This window comes from Cherax quadricarinatus, chromosome 68, assembly GCF_038502225.1.
Source record: "Cherax quadricarinatus isolate ZL_2023a chromosome 68, ASM3850222v1, whole genome shotgun sequence".
NCBI lineage: Eukaryota > Metazoa > Arthropoda > Malacostraca > Decapoda > Parastacidae > Cherax > Cherax quadricarinatus.
The window spans coordinates 16544151-16565779 of NC_091359.1; the positions used below are offsets into that span (position 1 = coordinate 16544151).

Sequence of the window (21629 nt, forward strand, 5' to 3'; positions counted from 1 at the left end):
AGATGTTCTGTCATCACAGTTATAATGTACACTTACCTGTGAGACAGCAGATGTTCTGTCATCACAGTTATAATGTACACTTACATGTGAGACAGCAGATGTTCTGTCATCACAGTTATAATGTACACTTACCTGTGAGACAGCAGATGTTCTGTCATCACAGTTATAATGTACACTTACCTGTGAGACAGCAGATGTTCTGTCATCACAGTTATATTGTACACTTACCTGTGAGACAGCAGATGTTTTGTCATCACAGTTATAATGTACACTTACCTGTGAGACAGCAGATGTTTTGTCATCACAGTTATAATGTACACTTACCTGTGAGACAGCAGATGTTTTGTCATCACAGTTATAATGTACACTTACCTGTGAGACAGCAGATGTTCTGTCATCACAGTTATATTGTACACTTACCTGTGAGACAGCAGATGTTCTGTCATCACAGTTATAATGTACACTTACCTGTGAGACAGCAGATGGTTCTGTCATCACAGTTATAATGTACACTTACCTGTGAGACAGCAGATGTTCTGTCATCACAGTTATAATGTACACTTACCTGTGAGACAGCAGATGTTCTGTCATCACAGTTATAATGTACACTTACATGTGAGACAGCAGATGTTCTGTCATCACAGTTATAATGTACACTTACCTGTGAGACAGCAGATGGTTCAGTCATCACAGTTATAATGTACACTTACCTGTGAGACAGCAGATTGTTCTGTCATCACAGTTATAATGAACACTTACATGTGAGACAGCAGATGTTCTGTCATCACAGTTATAATGTACACTTACCTGTGAGACAGCAGATGGTTCTGTCATCACAGTTATAATGTACACTTACCTGTGAGACAGCAGATGTTCTGTCATCACAGTTATAATGTACACTTACCTGTGAGACAGCAGATGTTCTGTCATCACAGTTATAATGTACACTTACATGTGAGACAGCAGATGTTCTGTCATCACAGTTATAATGTACACTTACCTGTGAGACAGCAGATGTTCTGTCATCACAGTTATAATGTACACTTACATGTGAGACAGCAGATGTTCTGTCATCACAGTTATAATGTACACTTACCTGTGAGACAGCAGATGGTTCTGTCATCACAGTTATAATGTACACTTACCTGTGAGACAGCAGATGTTCTGTCATCACAGTTATAATGTACACTTACCTGTGAGACAGCAGATGGTTCTGTCATCACAGTTATAATGTACACTTACCTGTGAGACAGCAGATGTTCTGTCATCACAGTTATAATGTACACTTACCTGTGAGACAGCAGATGTTCTGTCATCACAGTTATAATGTACACTTACCTGTGAGACAGCAGATGATCTGTCATCACAGTTATAATGTACACTTACCTGTGAGACAGCAGATGTTCTGTCATCACAGCTATAATGTACACTTACCTGTGAGACAGCAGATGGTTCTGTCATAACAGTTATAATGTACACTTACATGTGAGACAGCAGATGTTTTGTCATCACAGTTATAATGTACTTACCTGTGAGACAGCAGATGTTCTGTCATCACAGTTATAATGTACACTTACCTGTGAGACAGCAGATGTTCTGTCATCACAGTTATAATGTACACTTACCTGTGAGACAGCAGATGTTCTGTCATCACAGTTATAATGTACACTTACCTGTGAGACAGCAGATGTTCTGTCATCACAGTTATAATGTACACTTACCTGTGAGACAGCAGATGGTTCTGTCATCACAGTTATAATGTACACTTACATGTGAGACAGCAGATGTTCTGTCATCACAGTTATAATGTACACTTACCTGTGAGACAGCAGATGTTCTGTCATCACAGTTATAATGTACACTTACCTGTGAGACAGCAGATGTTCTGTCATCACAGTTATAATGTACACTTACCTGTGAGACAGCAGATGTTCTGTCATCACAGTTATAATGTACACTTACCTGTGAGACAGCAGATGTTTTGTCATCACAGTTATAATGTACACTTACCTGTGAGACAGCAGATGTTTTGTCATCACAGTTATAATGTACACTTACCTGTGAGACAGCAGATGTTCTGTCATCACAGTTATAATGTACACTTACCTGTGAGACAGCAGATGTTCTGTCATCACAGTTATAATGTACACTTACCTGTGAGACAGCAGATGGTTCTGTCATCACAGTTATAATGTACACTTACCTGTGAGACAGCAGATGTTCTGTCATCACAGTTATAATGTACACTTACCTGTGAGACAGCAGATGGTTCTGTCATCACAGTTATAATGTACACTTACCTGTGAGACAGCAGATGTTCTGTCATCACAGTTATAATGTACACTTACCTGTGAGACAGCAGATGGTTCTGTCATCACAGTTATAATGTACACTTACCTGTGAGACAGCAGATGGTTCTGTCATCACAGTTATAATGTACACTTACCTGTGAGACAGCAGATGTTCTGTCATCACAGTTATAATGTACACTTACCTGTGAGACAGCAGATGTTCTGTCATCACAGTTATAATGTACACTTACCTGTGAGACAGCAGATGTTCTGTCATCACAGTTATAATGTACACTTACCTGTGAGACAGCAGATGTTCTGTCATCACAGTTATAATGTACACTTACATGTGAGACAGCAGATGTTCTGTCATCACAGTTATAATGTACACTTACCTGTGAGACAGCAGATGGTTCTGTCATCACAGTTATAATGTACACTTACATGTGAGACAGCAGATGTTCTGTCATCACAGTTATAATGTACACTTACCTGTGAGACAGCAGATGTTCTGTCATCACAGTTATAATGTACACTTACCTGTGAGACAGCAGATGTTCTGTCATCACAGTTATAATGTACACTTACCTGTGAGACAGCAGATGTTCTGTCATCACAGTTATAATGTACACTTACCTGTGAGACAGCAGATGTTTTGTCATCACAGTTATAATGTACACTTACCTGTGAGACAGCAGATGTTTTGTCATCACAGTTATAATGTACACTTACCTGTGAGACAGCAGATGTTTTGTCATCACAGTTATAATGTACACTTACCTGTGAGACAGCAGATGTTCTGTCATCACAGTTATAATGTACACTTACCTGTGAGACAGCAGATGTTCTGTCATCACAGTTATAATGTACACTTACCTGTGAGACAGCAGATGGTTCTGTCATCACAGTTATAATGTACACTTACCTGTGAGACAGCAGATGTTCTGTCATCACAGTTATAATGTACACTTACCTGTGAGACAGCAGATGTTCTGTCATCACAGTTATAATGTACACTTACATGTGAGACAGCAGATGTTCTGTCATCACAGTTATAATGTACACTTACCTGTGAGACAGCAGATGTTCTGTCATCACAGTTATAATGTACACTTACCTGTGAGACAGCAGATGTTCTGTCATCACAGTTATAATGTACACTTACCTGTGAGACAGCAGATGTTCTGTCATCACAGTTATAATGTACACTTACCTGTGAGACAGCAGATGTTTTGTCATCACAGTTATAATGTACACTTACCTGTGAGACAGCAGATGTTCTGTCATCACAGTTATAATGTACACTTACCTGTGAGACAGCAGATGTTCTGTCATCACAGTTATAATGTACACTTACCTGTGAGACAGCAGATGTTCTGTCATCACAGTTATAATGTACACTTACCTGTGAGACAGCAGATGGTTCTGTCATCACAGTTATAATGTACACTTACATGTGAGACAGCAGATGTTCTGTCATCACAGTTATAATGTACACTTACCTGTGAGACAGCAGATGTTCTGTCATCACAGTTATAATGTACACTTACCTGTGAGACAGCAGATGTTCTGTCATCACAGTTATAATGTACACTTACCTGTGAGACAGCAGATGTTCTGTCATCACAGTTATAATGTACACTTACCTGTGAGACAGCAGATGTTCTGTCATCACAGTTATAATGTACACTTACCTGTGAGACAGCAGATGTTTTGTCATCACAGTTATAATGTACACTTACCTGTGAGACAGCAGATGTTTTGTCATCACAGTTATAATGTACACTTACCTGTGAGACAGCAGATGTTCTGTCATCACAGTTATAATGTACACTTACCTGTGAGACAGCAGATGTTCTGTCATCACAGTTATAATGTACACTTACCTGTGAGACAGCAGATGTTCTGTCATCACAGTTATAATGTACACTTACCTGTGAGACAGCAGATGTTCTGTCATCACAGTTATAATGTACACTTACCTGTGAGACAGCAGATGTTCTGTCATCACAGTTATAATGTACACTTACCTGTGAGACAGCAGATGTTCTGTCATCACAGTTATAATGTACACTTACCTGTGAGACAGCAGATGTTCTGTCATCACAGTTATAATGTACACTTACCTGTGAGACAGCAGATGGTTCTGTCATCACAGTTATAATGTACACTTACCTGTGAGACAGCAGATGTTCTGTCATCACAGTTATAATGTACACTTACCTGTGAGACAGCAGATGGTTCTGTCATCACAGTTATAATGTACACTTACCTGTGAGACAGCAGATGTTCTGTCATCACAGTTATAATGTACACTTACCTGTGAGACAGCAGATGTTCTGTCATCACAGTTATAATGTACACTTACCTGTGAGACAGCAGATGTTCTGTCATCACAGTTATAATGTACACTTACCTGTGAGACAGCAGATGTTCTGTCATCACAGTTATAATGTACACTTACCTGTGAGACAGCAGATGTTCTGTCATCACAGTTATAATGTACACTTACCTGTGAGACAGCAGATGTTCTGTCATCACAGTTATAATGTACACTTACCTGTGAGACAGCAGATGTTCTGTCATCACAGTTATAATGTACACTTACCTGTGAGACAGCAGATGTTCTGTCATCACAGTTATAATGTACACTTACCTGTGAGACAGCAGATGTTCTGTCATCACAGTTATAATGTACACTTACCTGTGAGACAGCAGATGTTCTGTCATCACAGTTATAATGTACACTTACCTGTGAGACAGCAGATGTTCTGTCATCACAGTTATAATGTACACTTACCTGTGAGACAGCAGATGTTCTGTCATCACAGTTATAATGTACACTTACCTGTGAGACAGCAGATGTTCTGTCATCACAGTTATAATGTACACTTACCTGTGAGACAGCAGATGTTCTGTCATCACAGTTATAATGTACACTTACCTGTGAGACAGCAGATGTTCTGTCATCACAGTTATAATGTACACTTACCTGTGAGACAGCAGATGTTCTGTCATCACAGTTATAATGTACACTTACCTGTGAGACAGCAGATGTTCTGTCATCACAGTTATAATGTACACTTACCTGTGAGACAGCAGATGTTCTGTCATCACAGTTATAATGTACACTTACCTGTGAGACAGCAGATGTTCTGTCATCACAGTTATAATGTACACTTACCTGTGAGACAGCAGATGTTCTGTCATCACAGTTATAATGTACACTTACCTGTGAGACAGCAGATGTTCTGTCATCACAGTTATAATGTACACTTACCTGTGAGACAGCAGATGTTCTGTCATCACAGTTATAATGTACACTTACCTGTGAGACAGCAGATGTTCTGTCATCACAGTTATAATGTACACTTACCTGTGAGACAGCAGATGTTCTGTCATCACAGTTATAATGTACACTTACCTGTGAGACAGCAGATGTTCTGTCATCACAGTTATAATGTACACTTACCTGTGAGACAGCAGATGTTCTGTCATCACAGTTATAATGTACACTTACCTGTGAGACAGCAGATGTTCTGTCATCACAGTTATAATGTACACTTACCTGTGAGACAGCAGATGTTCTGTCATCACAGTTATAATGTACACTTACCTGTGAGACAGCAGATGTTCTGTCATCACAGTTATAATGTACACTTACCTGTGAGACAGCAGATGTTCTGTCATCACAGTTATAATGTACACTTACCTGTGAGACAGCAGATGTTCTGTCATCACAGTTATAATGTACACTTACCTGTGAGACAGCAGATGTTCTGTCATCACAGTTATAATGTACACTTACCTGTGAGACAGCAGATGTTCTGTCATCACAGTTATAATGTACACTTACCTGTGAGACAGCAGATGTTCTGTCATCACAGTTATAATGTACACTTACCTGTGAGACAGCAGATGTTCTGTCATCACAGTTATAATGTACACTTACCTGTGAGACAGCAGATGTTCTGTCATCACAGTTATAATGTACACTTACCTGTGAGACAGCAGATGTTCTGTCATCACAGTTATAATGTACACTTACCTGTGAGACAGCAGATGTTCTGTCATCACAGTTATAATGTACACTTACCTGTGAGACAGCAGATGTTCTGTCATCACAGTTATAATGTACACTTACCTGTGAGACAGCAGATGTTCTGTCATCACAGTTATAATGTACACTTACCTGTGAGACAGCAGATGTTCTGTCATCACAGTTATAATGTACACTTACCTGTGAGACAGCAGATGTTCTGTCATCACAGTTATAATGTACACTTACCTGTGAGACAGCAGATGTTCTGTCATCACAGTTATAATGTACACTTACCTGTGAGACAGCAGATGTTCTGTCATCACAGTTATAATGTACACTTACCTGTGAGACAGCAGATGTTCTGTCATCACAGTTATAATGTACACTTACCTGTGAGACAGCAGATGTTCTGTCATCACAGTTATAATGTACACTTACCTGTGAGACAGCAGATGTTCTGTCATCACAGTTATAATGTACACTTACCTGTGAGACAGCAGATGTTCTGTCATCACAGTTATAATGTACACTTACCTGTGAGACAGCAGATGTTCTGTCATCACAGTTATAATGTACACTTACCTGTGAGACAGCAGATGTTCTGTCATCACAGTTATAATGTACACTTACCTGTGAGACAGCAGATGTTCTGTCATCACAGTTATAATGTACACTTACCTGTGAGACAGCAGATGTTCTGTCATCACAGTTATAATGTACACTTACCTGTGAGACAGCAGATGTTCTGTCATCACAGTTATAATGTACACTTACCTGTGAGACAGCAGATGTTCTGTCATCACAGTTATAATGTACACTTACCTGTGAGACAGCAGATGTTCTGTCATCACAGTTATAATGTACACTTACCTGTGAGACAGCAGATGTTCTGTCATCACAGTTATAATGTACACTTACCTGTGAGACAGCAGATGTTCTGTCATCACAGTTATAATGTACACTTACCTGTGAGACAGCAGATGTTCTGTCATCACAGTTATAATGTACACTTACCTGTGAGACAGCAGATGTTCTGTCATCACAGTTATAATGTACACTTACCTGTGAGACAGCAGATGTTCTGTCATCACAGTTATAATGTACACTTACCTGTGAGACAGCAGATGTTCTGTCATCACAGTTATAATGTACACTTACCTGTGAGACAGCAGATGTTCTGTCATCACAGTTATAATGTACACTTACCTGTGAGACAGCAGATGTTCTGTCATCACAGTTATAATGTACACTTACCTGTGAGACAGCAGATGTTCTGTCATCACAGTTATAATGTACACTTACCTGTGAGACAGCAGATGTTCTGTCATCACAGTTATAATGTACACTTACCTGTGAGACAGCAGATGTTCTGTCATCACAGTTATAATGTACACTTACCTGTGAGACAGCAGATGTTCTGTCATCACAGTTATAATGTACACTTACCTGTGAGACAGCAGATGTTCTGTCATCACAGTTATAATGTACACTTACCTGTGAGACAGCAGATGTTCTGTCATCACAGTTATAATGTACACTTACCTGTGACACAGCAGATGTTCTGTCATCACAGTTATAATGTACACTTACCTGTGAGACAGCAGATGTTCTGTCATCACAGTTATAATGTACACTTACCTGTGAGACAGCAGATGTTCTGTCATCACAGTTATAATGTACACTTACCTGTGAGACAGCAGATGTTCTGTCATCACAGTTATAATGTACACTTACCTGTGAGACAGCAGATGTTCTGTCATCACAGTTATAATGTACACTTACCTGTGAGACAGCAGATGTTCTGTCATCACAGTTATAATGTACACTTACCTGTGAGACAGCAGATGTTCTGTCATCACAGTTATAATGTACACTTACCTGTGAGACAGCAGATGTTCTGTCATCACAGTTATAATGTACACTTACCTGTGAGACAGCAGATGTTCTGTCATCACAGTTATAATGTACACTTACCTGTGAGACAGCAGATGTTCTGTCATCACAGTTATAATGTACACTTACCTGTGAGACAGCAGATGTTCTGTCATCACAGTTATAATGTACACTTACCTGTGAGACAGCAGATGTTCTGTCATCACAGTTATAATGTACACTTACCTGTGAGACAGCAGATGTTCTGTCATCACAGTTATAATGTACACTTACCTGTGAGACAGCAGATGTTCTGTCATCACAGTTATAATGTACACTTACCTGTGAGACAGCAGATGTTCTGTCATCACAGTTATAATGTACACTTACCTGTGAGACAGCAGATGTTCTGTCATCACAGTTATAATGTACACTTACCTGTGAGACAGCAGATGTTCTGTCATCACAGTTATAATGTACACTTACCTGTGAGACAGCAGATGTTCTGTCATCACAGTTATAATGTACACTTACCTGTGAGACAGCAGATGTTCTGTCATCACAGTTATAATGTACACTTACCTGTGAGACAGCAGATGTTCTGTCATCACAGTTATAATGTACACTTACCTGTGAGACAGCAGATGTTCTGTCATCACAGTTATAATGTACACTTACCTGTGAGACAGCAGATGTTCTGTCATCACAGTTATAATGTACACTTACCTGTGAGACAGCAGATGTTCTGTCATCACAGTTATAATGTACACTTACCTGTGAGACAGCAGATGTTCTGTCATCACAGTTATAATGTACACTTACCTGTGAGACAGCAGATGTTCTGTCATCACAGTTATAATGTACACTTACCTGTGAGACAGCAGATGTTCTGTCATCACAGTTATAATGTACACTTACCTGTGAGACAGCAGATGTTCTGTCATCACAGTTATAATGTACACTTACCTGTGAGACAGCAGATGTTCTGTCATCACAGTTATAATGTACACTTACCTGTGAGACAGCAGATGTTCTGTCATCACAGTTATAATGTACACTTACCTGTGAGACAGCAGATGTTCTGTCATCACAGTTATAATGTACACTTACCTGTGAGACAGCAGATGTTCTGTCATCACAGTTATAATGTACACTTACCTGTGAGACAGCAGATGTTCTGTCATCACAGTTATAATGTACACTTACCTGTGAGACAGCAGATGTTCTGTCATCACAGTTATAATGTACACTTACCTGTGAGACAGCAGATGTTCTGTCATCACAGTTATAATGTACACTTACCTGTGAGACAGCAGATGTTCTGTCATCACAGTTATAATGTACACTTACCTGTGAGACAGCAGATGTTCTGTCATCACAGTTATAATGTACACTTACCTGTGAGACAGCAGATGTTCTGTCATCACAGTTATAATGTACACTTACCTGTGAGACAGCAGATGTTCTGTCATCACAGTTATAATGTACACTTACCTGTGAGACAGCAGATGTTCTGTCATCACAGTTATAATGTACACTTACCTGTGAGACAGCAGATGTTCTGTCATCACAGTTATAATGTACACTTACCTGTGAGACAGCAGATGTTCTGTCATCACAGTTATAATGTACACTTACCTGTGAGACAGCAGATGTTCTGTCATCACAGTTATAATGTACACTTACCTGTGAGACAGCAGATGTTCTGTCATCACAGTTATAATGTACACTTACCTGTGAGACAGCAGATGTTCTGTCATCACAGTTATAATGTACACTTACCTGTGAGACAGCAGATGTTCTGTCATCACAGTTATAATGTACACTTACCTGTGAGACAGCAGATGTTCTGTCATCACAGTTATAATGTACACTTACCTGTGAGACAGCAGATGTTCTGTCATCACAGTTATAATGTACACTTACCTGTGAGACAGCAGATGTTCTGTCATCACAGTTATAATGTACACTTACCTGTGAGACAGCAGATGTTCTGTCATCACAGTTATAATGTACACTTACCTGTGAGACAGCAGATGTTCTGTCATCACAGTTATAATGTACACTTACCTGTGAGACAGCAGATGGTTCTGTCATCACAGTTATAATGTACACTTACCTGTGAGACAGCAGATGTTCTGTCATCACAGTTATAATGTACACTTACCTGTGAGACAGCAGATGTTCTGTCATCACAGTTATAATGTACACTTACCTGTGAGACAGCAGATGTTCTGTCATCACAGTTATAATGTACACTTACCTGTGAGACAGCAGATGTTCTGTCATCACAGTTATAATGTACACTTACCTGTGAGACAGCAGATGTTCTGTCATCACAGTTATAATGTACACTTACCTGTGAGACAGCAGATGTTCTGTCATCACAGTTATAATGTACACTTACCTGTGAGACAGCAGATGTTCATCACAGTTATAATGTACACTTACCTGTGAGACAGCAGATGGTTCTGTCATCATTATATGTACACTTACCTGTGGGACAGCAGATGTTCTGTCATCACAGTTATAATGTACACTTACCTGTGAGACAGCAGATGTTCTGTCATCACAGTTATAATGTACACTTACCTGTGAGACAGCAGATGTTCTGTCATCACAGTTATAATGTACACTTACCTGTGAGACAGCAGATGTTCTGTCATCACAGTTATAATGTACACTTACCTGTGAGACAGCAGATGTTCTGTCATCACAGTTATAATGTACACTTACCTGTGAGACAGCAGATGTTCTGTCATCACAGTTATAATGTACACTTACCTGTGAGACAGCAGATGTTCTGTCATCACAGTTATAATGTACACTTACCTGTGAGACAGCAGATGTTCTGTCATCACAGTTATAATGTACACTTACCTGTGAGACAGCAGATGGTTCTGTCATCACAGTTATAATGTACACTTACATGTGAGACAGCAGATGTTTTGTCATCACAGTTATAATGTACACTTACCTGTGAGACAGCAGATGTTCTGTCATCACAGTTATAATGTACACTTACCTGTGAGACAGCAGATGTTCTGTCATCACAGTTATAATGTACACTTACCTGTGAGACAGCAGATGTTCTGTCATCACAGTTATAATGTACACTTACCTGTGAGACAGCAGATGTTTTGTCATCACAGTTATAATGTACACTTACCTGTGAGACAGCAGATGTTTTGTCATCACAGTTATAATGTACACTTACCTGTGAGACAGCAGATGTTCTGTCATCACAGTTATAATGTACACTTACCTGTGAGACAGCAGATGTTCTGTCATCACAGTTATAATGTACACTTACCTGTGAGACAGCAGATGTTCTGTCATCACAGTTATAATGTACACTTACCTGTGAGACAGCAGATGTTCTGTCATCACAGTTATAATGTACACTTACCTGTGAGACAGCAGATGGTTCTGTCATCACAGTTATAATGTACACTTACCTGTGAGACAGCAGATGTTCTGTCATCACAGTTATAATGTACACTTACCTGTGAGACAGCAGATGTTCTGTCATCACAGTTATAATGTACACTTACCTGTGAGACAGCAGATGTTCTGTCATCACAGTTATAATGTACACTTACCTGTGAGACAGCAGATGTTCTGTCATCACAGTTATAATGTACACTTACCTGTGAGACAGCAGATGTTCTGTCATCACAGTTATAATGTACACTTACCTGTGAGACAGCAGATGTTCTGTCATCACAGTCATCACAGTTATAATGTACACTTACCTGTGAGACAGCAGATGTTCTGTCATCACAGTTATAATGTACACTTACCTGTGAGACAGCAGATGTTCTGTCATCACAGTTATAATGTACACTTACCTGTGAGACAGCAGATGTTCTGTCATCACAGTTATAATGTTCACTTACCTGTGAGACAGCAGATGTTTTGTCATCACAGTTATAATGTACACTTACCTGTGAGACAGCAGATGTTTTGTCATCGCAGTTATAATGTACACTTACCTGTGAGACAGCAGATGTTCTGTCATCACAGTTATAATGTACACTTACCTGTGAGACAGCAGATGTTCTGTCATCACAGTTATAATGTACACTTACCTGTGAGACAGCAGATGGTTCTGTGATCACAGTTATAATGTACACTTACCTGTGAGGCAGCAGATGTTCTGTCATCACAGTTATAATGTACACTTACCTGTGAGACAGCAGATGGTTCTGTCATCACAGTTATAATGTACACTTACCTGTGAGACAGCAGATGTTCTGTCATCACAGTTATAATGTACACTTACCTGTGAGACAGCAGATGGTTCTGTCATCACAGTTATAATGTACACTTACCTGTGAGACAGCAGATGGTTCTGTCATCACAGTTATAATGTACACTTACCTGTGAGACAGCAGATGTTCTGTCATCACAGTTATAATGTACACTTACCTGTGAGACAGCAGATGTTCTGTCATCACAGTTATAATGTACACTTACCTGTGAGACAGCAGATGGTTCTGTCATCACAGTTATAATGTACACTTACCTGTGAGACAGCAGATGTTCTGTCATCACAGTTATAATGTACACTTACATGTGAGACAGCAGATGGTTCTGTCATCACAGTTATAATGTACACTTACCTGTGAGACAGCAGATGGTTCTGTCATCACAGTTATAATGTACCCTTACATGTGAGACAGCAGATGTTCTGTCATCACAGTTATAATGTACACTTACCTGTGAGACAGCAGATGTTCTGTCATCACAGTTATAATGTACACTTACCTGTGAGACAGCAGATGTTCTGTCATCACAGTTATAATGTACACTTACCTGTGAGACAGCAGATGTTTTGTCATCACAGTTATAATGTACACTTACCTGTGAGACAGCAGATGTTTTGTCATCACAGTTATAATGTACACTTACCTGTGAGACAGCAGATGTTCTGTCATCACAGTTATAATGTACACTTACCTGTGAGACAGCAGATGGTTCTGTCATCACAGTTATAATGTACACTTACCTGTGAGACAGCAGATGGTTCTGTCATCACAGTTATAATGTACACTTACCTGTGAGACAGCAGATGTTCTGTCATCACAGTTATAATGTACACTTACCTGTGAGACAGCAGATGGTTCTGTCATCACAGTTATAATGTACACTTACCTGTGAGACAGCAGATGTTCTGTCATCACAGTTATAATGTACACTTACCTGTGAGACAGCAGATGGTTCTGTCATCACAGTTATAATGTACACTTACCTGTGAGACAGCAGATGGTTCTGTCATCACAGTTATAATGTACACTTACCTGTGAGACAGCAGATGGTTCTGTCATCACAGTTATAATGTACACTTACCTGTGAGACAGCAGATGTTCTGTCATCACAGTTATAATGTACACTTACCTGTGAGACAGCAGATGGTTCTGTCATCACAGTTATAATGTACACTTACCTGTGAGACAGCAGATGTTCTGTCATCACAGTTATAATGTACACTTACCTGTGAGACAGCAGATGGTTCTGTCATCACAGTTGTAATGTACACTTACCTGTGAGACAGCAGATGGTTCTGTCATCACAGTTATAATGTACACTTACATGTGAGACAGCGGATGGTTCTGTCATCACAGTTATAATGTACACTTACCTGTGAGACAGCAGATGGTTCTGTCATCACAGTTATAATGTACACTTACATGTGAGACAGCAGATGTTCTGTCATCACAGTTATAATGTACACTTACCTGTGAGACAGCAGATGTTCTGTCATCACAGTTATAATGTACACTTACCTGTGAGACAGCAGATGGTTCTGTCATCACAGTTATAATGTACACTTACCTGTGAGACAGCAGATGTTCTGTCATCACAGTTGTAATGTACACTTACCTGTGAGACAGCAGATGTTCTGTCATCACAGTTATAATGTACACTTACCTGTGAGACAGCAGATGGTTCTGTCATCACAGTTGTAATGTACACTTACCTGTGAGACAGCAGATGGTTCTGTCATCACAGTTATAATGTACACTTACATGTGAGACAGCGGATGGTTCTGTCATCACAGTTATAATGTACACTTACCTGTGAGACAGCAGATGGTTCTGTCATCACAGTTATAATGTACACTTACATGTGAGACAGCAGATGTTCTGTCATCACAGTTATAATGTACACTTACCTGTGAGACAGCAGATGTTCTGTCATCACAGTTATAATGTACACTTACCTGTGAGACAGCAGATGGTTCTGTCATCACAGTTATAATGTACACTTACCTGTGAGACAGCAGATGTTCTGTCATCACAGTTGTAATGTACACTTACCTGTGAGACAGCAGATGTTCTGTCATCACAGTTATAATGTACACTTACCTGTGAGACAGCAGATGGTTCTGTCATCACAGTTGTAATGTACACTTACCTGTGAGACAGCAGATGTTCTGTCATCACAGTTATAATGTACACTTACCTGTGAGACAGCAGATGGTTCTGTCATCACAGTTATAATGTACACTTACCTGTGAGACAGCAGATGGTTCTGTCATCACACTTGTAATCACTCAAGACTTCGAGGCACTTGCTGACACCTTTCTTGTGGCACTCACCTCCAGCAGTCTTGCAGTCAGTGCCTACGTCACCCTGTTTAAAAAAAAAAGTGTATTACTGTAATACGAAGTTCGTAATTACAAGTAAACTATTAAACTTGTTTCTTGTATATCGGTGAGTTTCTTGTATATCGGTGAGTTTCTTGTATATCGGTGAGTTTCTTGTATATCGGTGAGTTTCTTGTATATCGGTGAGTTTCTTGTATATCGGTGAGTTTCTTGTATATCGGTGAGTTTCTTGTATATCGGTGAGTTTCTTGTATATCGGTGAGTTTCTTGTATATCGGTGAGTTTCTTGTATATCGGTGAGTTTCTTGTATATCGGTGAGTTTCTTGTATATCGGTGAGCAGGTTGATGATACGAGTATCATTATGCTGGTGATGTGTATGGAGTTTTCTTACAAAAGTTCCTAAATGTGGAACTTATAAATGAATAATAAAATAATTATGTAATAAAATATGATGCTGAGTTGACCCTTTCGAGAAATTTCGAGTTAGGGGGTGTAGAAGAGCTGCGGAGTGATGCCGGGGGGAGACGCCATATTAAATTTAATGTGTGAACACTGGTCCTTTAATTGTGCAATATAATCGGGCGTCATCGAAATTCATTGGGTGTATATAGGCCTCAATCCGTAATTTAGAAATTCCTGACACATTCGCACTGAAGAATTGAGATAAACAGTGTGGAAGACCTTTACAATTCGGCAACAAGAACGAAAAAATAAAGGACACCAATTCTCCCGGGAGCACAGCTTAGCTAAGTGACGCTCACCCATAATGTCAGCATAGTTGCTGAAGAGCCACCTGCCTGTTCAGCTTATAGCATAGTATGGTATGTAGAGACGACATACGTAACATGACCGAGCTATCAGCATAGTTGCTGATCCCCTGTATATGTATGTTATCTGAGTATCATAGTACCATCCATAGTTGACCCCCTTGTTAGGCTCAGTAGCTAGCATGTATGACGTCACGTGATGCCGCATGTGAGCGTGAGACTCGATGCTTCTCTCTCACTCCACGCTTAGGTCTACAATAGGCAACACGGCAGGCTGGGCTCCTCCTTCTCACACTGCTAATATATGTTACCATCCAACAAGTGTGTTTAACTCCAACCATCATATCTCCACGAACCTTCTCAACATTAATGTACAGTAGCTATGTGTTGGCCATCATAAATTCTAGCTGTTGTGGTAGAGTTAGTATGTGTTTCCAAAAAAATAATTAGGATCCAATAATTAAATGGTAAGTGGTAATACGAATTTCCTTTCTAATAACACTATTATAATTTAAGTACAATAATTATATTGTGTACCTAGCAAGCCTAATCATATACAGTCCTCACAACTTTAATTTACCAGAGTAGCTGGTTTTAATATTGTAATTATTAATTTAATGTCAGGTCTAGCTTTTTCTGAGTGGTGATGAAGTGGGCATCGAGGGAGTGACAGCTCTGTGACCTACTGTGACTAAGTCCCACTTACAATTACTTGCACGTAATAATTCAGGTAATACCCTGTAAACCTCGTGCAGGTAATTTGTTCACATAATAATAATAATTCAGAAAAAGTGCTCTTGATTCAAGGACTTCGAGTTACCCTTCCCTTCCTCGGCTCACATTTGATAACCTTCCATTTCCTAGGCCAGTGGTTCCCAAACTGGGGGTAAATTACCCCCTGGGGGTAATTTAACCATTTTTGGGGGGTAATGGAGGGGTGACAGAAAAAAAGTTATGAATTCTGAAAATCAAGAAAACAATGCGGTACCCGGTATGAGGATTATTGTTAACTTTGTCTTAGTATATAAAGTTGTAAAGTAAACCTATTATAAGTAAGTAATAAAGTTAAACCAAATAACAATAAACATCAAAAACTAATATACAGTATTAGAAAAGAAGAAATATATAGCTAAGTGTGTGGAAACCCAAAAGTATTTTGACAAGTATGCTTCAGGACAAAAGTCACTCAGTAGCCCAGATCGACCTGTCCAGTACGCGTCACTCACTTCCTGAGGCTGCCTCTATTTCACACTGTCAGTTTATCTGTGAGCATCAGCCGAGGTAGACATAAGCTGGTATGTATTTACCCACTGTTACTGTGAATTTGTAGCTATTATTAATTTTATATATAATGTATGTGTGGTTCTTACGTTTTCAATGGTTTTGCTAGGATTAGCAGAGTATGCGAGGCTGTATACGTTCACGTTTAGCCATATATATCAATAATAACAACATTTTGTGAAAGGGGTAACATGCTTTATGTAGCATGTTAAATTGGGTAACAAGCTGAAAAAGTTTGGGAACCACTGTCCTAGGCGCTGTAGGACTCTCAGTAGTCTAGCGGCTATTCATGAATATATTTATAGTATGTGTGGATGCATACAAGGATAAACCTTACACTTATGTGGTATAAACATTACCACTTCTTAAAGAATGCAGTGACACCCTCTTCAGAAAATCTCGTTATTAACTGCAAAAAAAAAAAAAATTAGATGGGCCAGGGGTAGTTAGTTTTGGAAACAAGGAAACATAAGTTAAATACTGTGTATTTCAACCTCGTACGTAAGACATGTCAGTTTAAAAAAGTCAGACTAAAAAGTCAGGCTAAATGATAATCTAAGTCAAAAATCATTAATTAATCTTATACAGTACACCGTCAAATGAATAAATACATTTGCAACATCCCAGTTTCTTAACTATAAAGATACCCAGATGTTGCACATGTGTCTTATTCATCAGTCTAAGTCAAGATTAAGAATTGGGCATAGCAAGGCTGGTTACATTATCAGGTTTCCATTGACTTTGCTAGATGTTGAAGTTGTAATGTAATTATAGTAGATTCCTTGATTTTGCGCTCAAACATGCAATTGATTCTATATATAATGGAAAAAACTACGCAGTTAATGTTAGCGTTATGATTTCTAACATGCTGGAAAACTCCACAACTGCCTTGTGGATACTCAACACATTTCTAATAATTAACCTAAGGATTACTCTGGATAATACATCTTCTATAGCGTTATTTAACAGGGTGACACTAACACTGGTAGAGCAGTAAACAAGCTTCACTGTAGCGAATTTGAATCTCAAATGGATAGATGAAAATGAAGATATTGAAATAACTAAAGTAGAAATAAAGAAATTACTACTAGATGTTTAAAAGGCAAAAACCGCAGGACAAAACCAGACAGCATCTTTGGTTTTATAAATATGAGAATAAAAGCTAAGTTGCTCTAATTTTCTGGAAATGAGGGAGCTACTCAAGTCCCAATATGACTCAGTTTTTAGCAAGCCGCTAACCAGACTGAGAGTCGAAGATCAAAATAATTTTTTATGAGAGAGCCACGGAATTTGGTTAACACAAGCCTATCTGATGTTATCCTGACGCCAAATGACTTCGAACAGGCGATAAATGACATGCCCATGCACTCTGCCCCAGGGCCAGACTCATGGAACTCCGTGTTCATCAAGAACTGCAAGAAGCCCCTATCACGAGCTTTTACCATCCTATGGAGAGGGAGCATGGACACGGGGGTCGTCCCACAGTTACTAAAAACAACAGACATAGACCCACTCCACAAAGGGGGCAGTAAAGCAACAGCAAAGAACTACAGACCGATAGCACTAACATCTCATATCAAAAAAATCTTTGAGAGGGTCCTAAGAAGCAAGATCGCCACCCATCTAGAAACCCATCAGTTACACAACCCAGGACAACATGGGTTTAGAACAGGTCGCTCCTGTCTGTCTCAGCTACTGAATCACTACGACAAGGTCCTAGATGCACTAGAAGACAAAAAGAATGAATGAATTTAATGTAGATAAATGGCACTAATAAAAACGGGAGAAAGTGAAATGTGTCCACATCAAGAATATGGATTGTGTAACAATATTGAAAGTATCAGAAAGAGAGAGGGGGCCTAAGAGCTAATATTAAATAATTATCACTCAGGCTCAAACACACAAATCTGAGAAACTCATACGCTATACTGGCAAACTATAAAATGTTAAATAAAGCTGTTTACAACATATATAAGGTAAAATTGGAATATTCAGGCAGCTATTGCCGTCTGAATATTCTCACCCTCCAGACCCTGTCCCACCTTCCAGACCCTCTCCCATCCTCCAGACCCTGTGCCACCTTCCAGACCCTGTCTCACCTTCCAGACCCTGTGCCACCTTCCAGACCCTCTCCCATCCTCCAGACCCTGTGCCACCTTCCAGACCCTCTCCCATCCTCCAGACCCTGTGCCACCTTCCAGACCCTGTCTCACCTTCCAGACCCTGTCTCACCTTCCAGACCCTGTCCCACCTTCCAGACCCTGTCCCACCTTTCGAACCCTGTCCCACCTTTCAGACCCTCTCCCACCTCCCAAACCCTGACCCACCTTCCAGACCCTGTCCCTCCTTCCAGACCCTGCCTCACCTTCCAGACCCTGTCCCACCTTCCAGACCCTATCACACATAGGTCTCAATCTACCTCACAGACCTTCACTTTCCAGACCCTGTCTCACATAGACCTCACACTACCTCTCAGACCTTCCACACCTTGTCCCTCATACGCTCTACCTTTCAGACCCTCTCCCACCTTCCTGAGTTTACAAATATGAGTTTTAATGAAAGCACCAAACACACTAAAGATGCTCACATTGGTTGATACGAGAAAAAGAGGAGACATATTCACCTCTAAGGTCATAAAAGGATATGAGAGAATAAGGAAAGATGTCATAGTACCTCCAACAAGATGCCACAGTTGTAAATTGAGGAAAAAATGGATCCGAAGAGACTTTTTTTTTTTTTTTTTTTTTTTTATTCGCCGGTACTCTCCCGGCCCGGGTCTTTTCCAAGTAGTGGTGACCCGGCCTTGGCTCCCTATTTGGGGAGTGTCTCGAGACCTAAGTCTCCCATGGGAGGAGGTACAAGTACCCCCTCATCTTTGGGACCAAGTGTCCCCAGGCCTAGCCACAGTCCCCGCCCTCACGGGGCTCGTAGGGAGAAGTCTGAAGAGATACTAAATTTTTCTTCGTAGCGTGGTAAATAAATGGAATTAAGAGTATGTAATAAGTGCTACCACTGGAATGTGAAAAAAATGATGAATTATTAGAGCGGGACTCCACGAGTACATCACTGTTCCTCTGTTATGACTCGAAATCGTAATACGTCAAAAGACTCACTCTCGCTATATGTTCAAGTCCTACCCGCTCCGTGGTCTGTTCCTCTAGTTATAAGTAAGAAATTCTGCACACAAACCTTGGCCTGGACGACAGTGATGGCCACACATGCCACCAACAATATCAGTTTCATGTTGTCAGGTAGAAGCCACAATGTGCGCCCTTCGTTGTCCTCTACTCCTGCTTATTGTCTGACGTCCCCGAGCTGACTGCTCTGCGTCTATACCCCATCAGTCTTACCTTCCTTATATATGTAGTAGAACATCTGTACCGCCCACCCAGAACAGAGGGGATGTATGGGAACGGAGGATAATCACCTTACATAACACAAACACAAAGAGGTTAGTGACGTCCACCCACGTCACGTCAGCAAACTTTGTTAGTTATTGTTACAAACAAAACTAAGAGCTAAACCCACAAGGGTCATACAGCTTCAACTTTGTTAGTACACGCCCATTCACTTTCTCAAAGAAAAAAAAATCAATTGTGTCAACATCTAATGTTTTGACAAAATGTTTCGCAAAGCTCTATTCCACAATTTCTTATTTTAAACCCAAATTTAGAAGCCTAATGGAGGTCATAGAAACCCATATCACACACAGGAAGTAAATATATTTTTTTATTTTCTGTGATGAAATTAGTTTTGTTTTCGAGTGTGTCAGCAGCACTACGCTGCTACAGACGCTCTCTTTTTGTGCTCCCTTTCAGTCGTATTTTTCCCCGTAAGTTTTGTGCTTTGCTACTCAACTCATTTTGCTTTTCATATTCGTACTTTCAACCAAGAAATATATCTGTCTGGAGAGGCAAAAGCATTGCTCTTAGAATTTTGTTCTGTAGACTCAATTTCTTCTTCTTCAGGATACATGCAGTTTATCTTAACATTTCTTCAGATCTCAAGATTTGTAGTGTGTTGTCACTCTTATTGTGTTTGTTCATTGATATTTGTTCCTAAAAAGTTTTCAGTTTGTGGGTAATTAGCGCTTCAAACATTGAAAATTGTAAAGAAAAAATATATAATGATTTTTTTTTTTTGAAGTCTGGAACTAACTGTTAGTTCCAGACTTTGGAACAGAACTTCTCCAGGCTGAGGGACTGAAAACCTCAAATCTACGACTTCAAGGGTGATGGACTGATTACATCGTCTTCACATCTCTACTGCTCCTGCTTAATTTCTGTACTCGACTGAAGAAGCCTGCTGTGTAGGCGAAACGTTTCGAAATAAAGTTGCCTAAATGTTGCCTATGTGTCTTATCTACCAACCTGTCGGTATTGTATACCATTTGATAATGATGACTTTGTTGCACATGTGACTGACTGGTATAATTCCTATGAGTGTACCTCTGTTGAGACCTTTAACAATGACCTTGTGAGCAGTATTCAGAACTACTTAGAACCGCCACTGAAACTTCATGGTAATGTAAGCCCATTTAACTTCCATAATAATCATACCTCCTATAAATTTAAAGCATACCTATTACAATGATACTAAACTTCGAACACTGAAACGTACTGCTCGCAGACTAGACCAGGCCTATAGAAACCATCGTACCACTGGAATGCTGAGGCTCTTTCAAACTGCCCTTGCTGCTGCCAGAGAGCGTGCGATAGAGCTGCGGCAAACAGACTGGGAACAATTTGTCAATGGTCTAAA

General features: G+C 39.8%; 1 protein-coding gene across 3 annotated transcripts in view; it reads right to left on the bottom strand.

Moving 5' to 3' along the window:
* Positions 1-20215, bottom strand: part of LOC128697681 (uncharacterized) — a 108365-nt gene extending 88150 nt beyond the window's left edge. For all 3 annotated transcript variants that reach the window (XM_070099726.1, XM_070099725.1, XM_070099727.1), the window contains exons 1-2: positions 20058-20215; positions 14723-14843 (exon numbers count right to left, since the gene is read on the bottom strand). In XM_070099726.1, the coding sequence (XP_069955827.1) occupies positions 14723-14843; positions 20058-20111 (175 nt within the window). In that variant the 5' untranslated portion in view covers positions 20112-20215. The remainder of the gene's footprint in view (positions 1-14722; positions 14844-20057) is intronic.
* Between the last annotated feature and the right edge of the window lie 1414 nt (positions 20216-21629).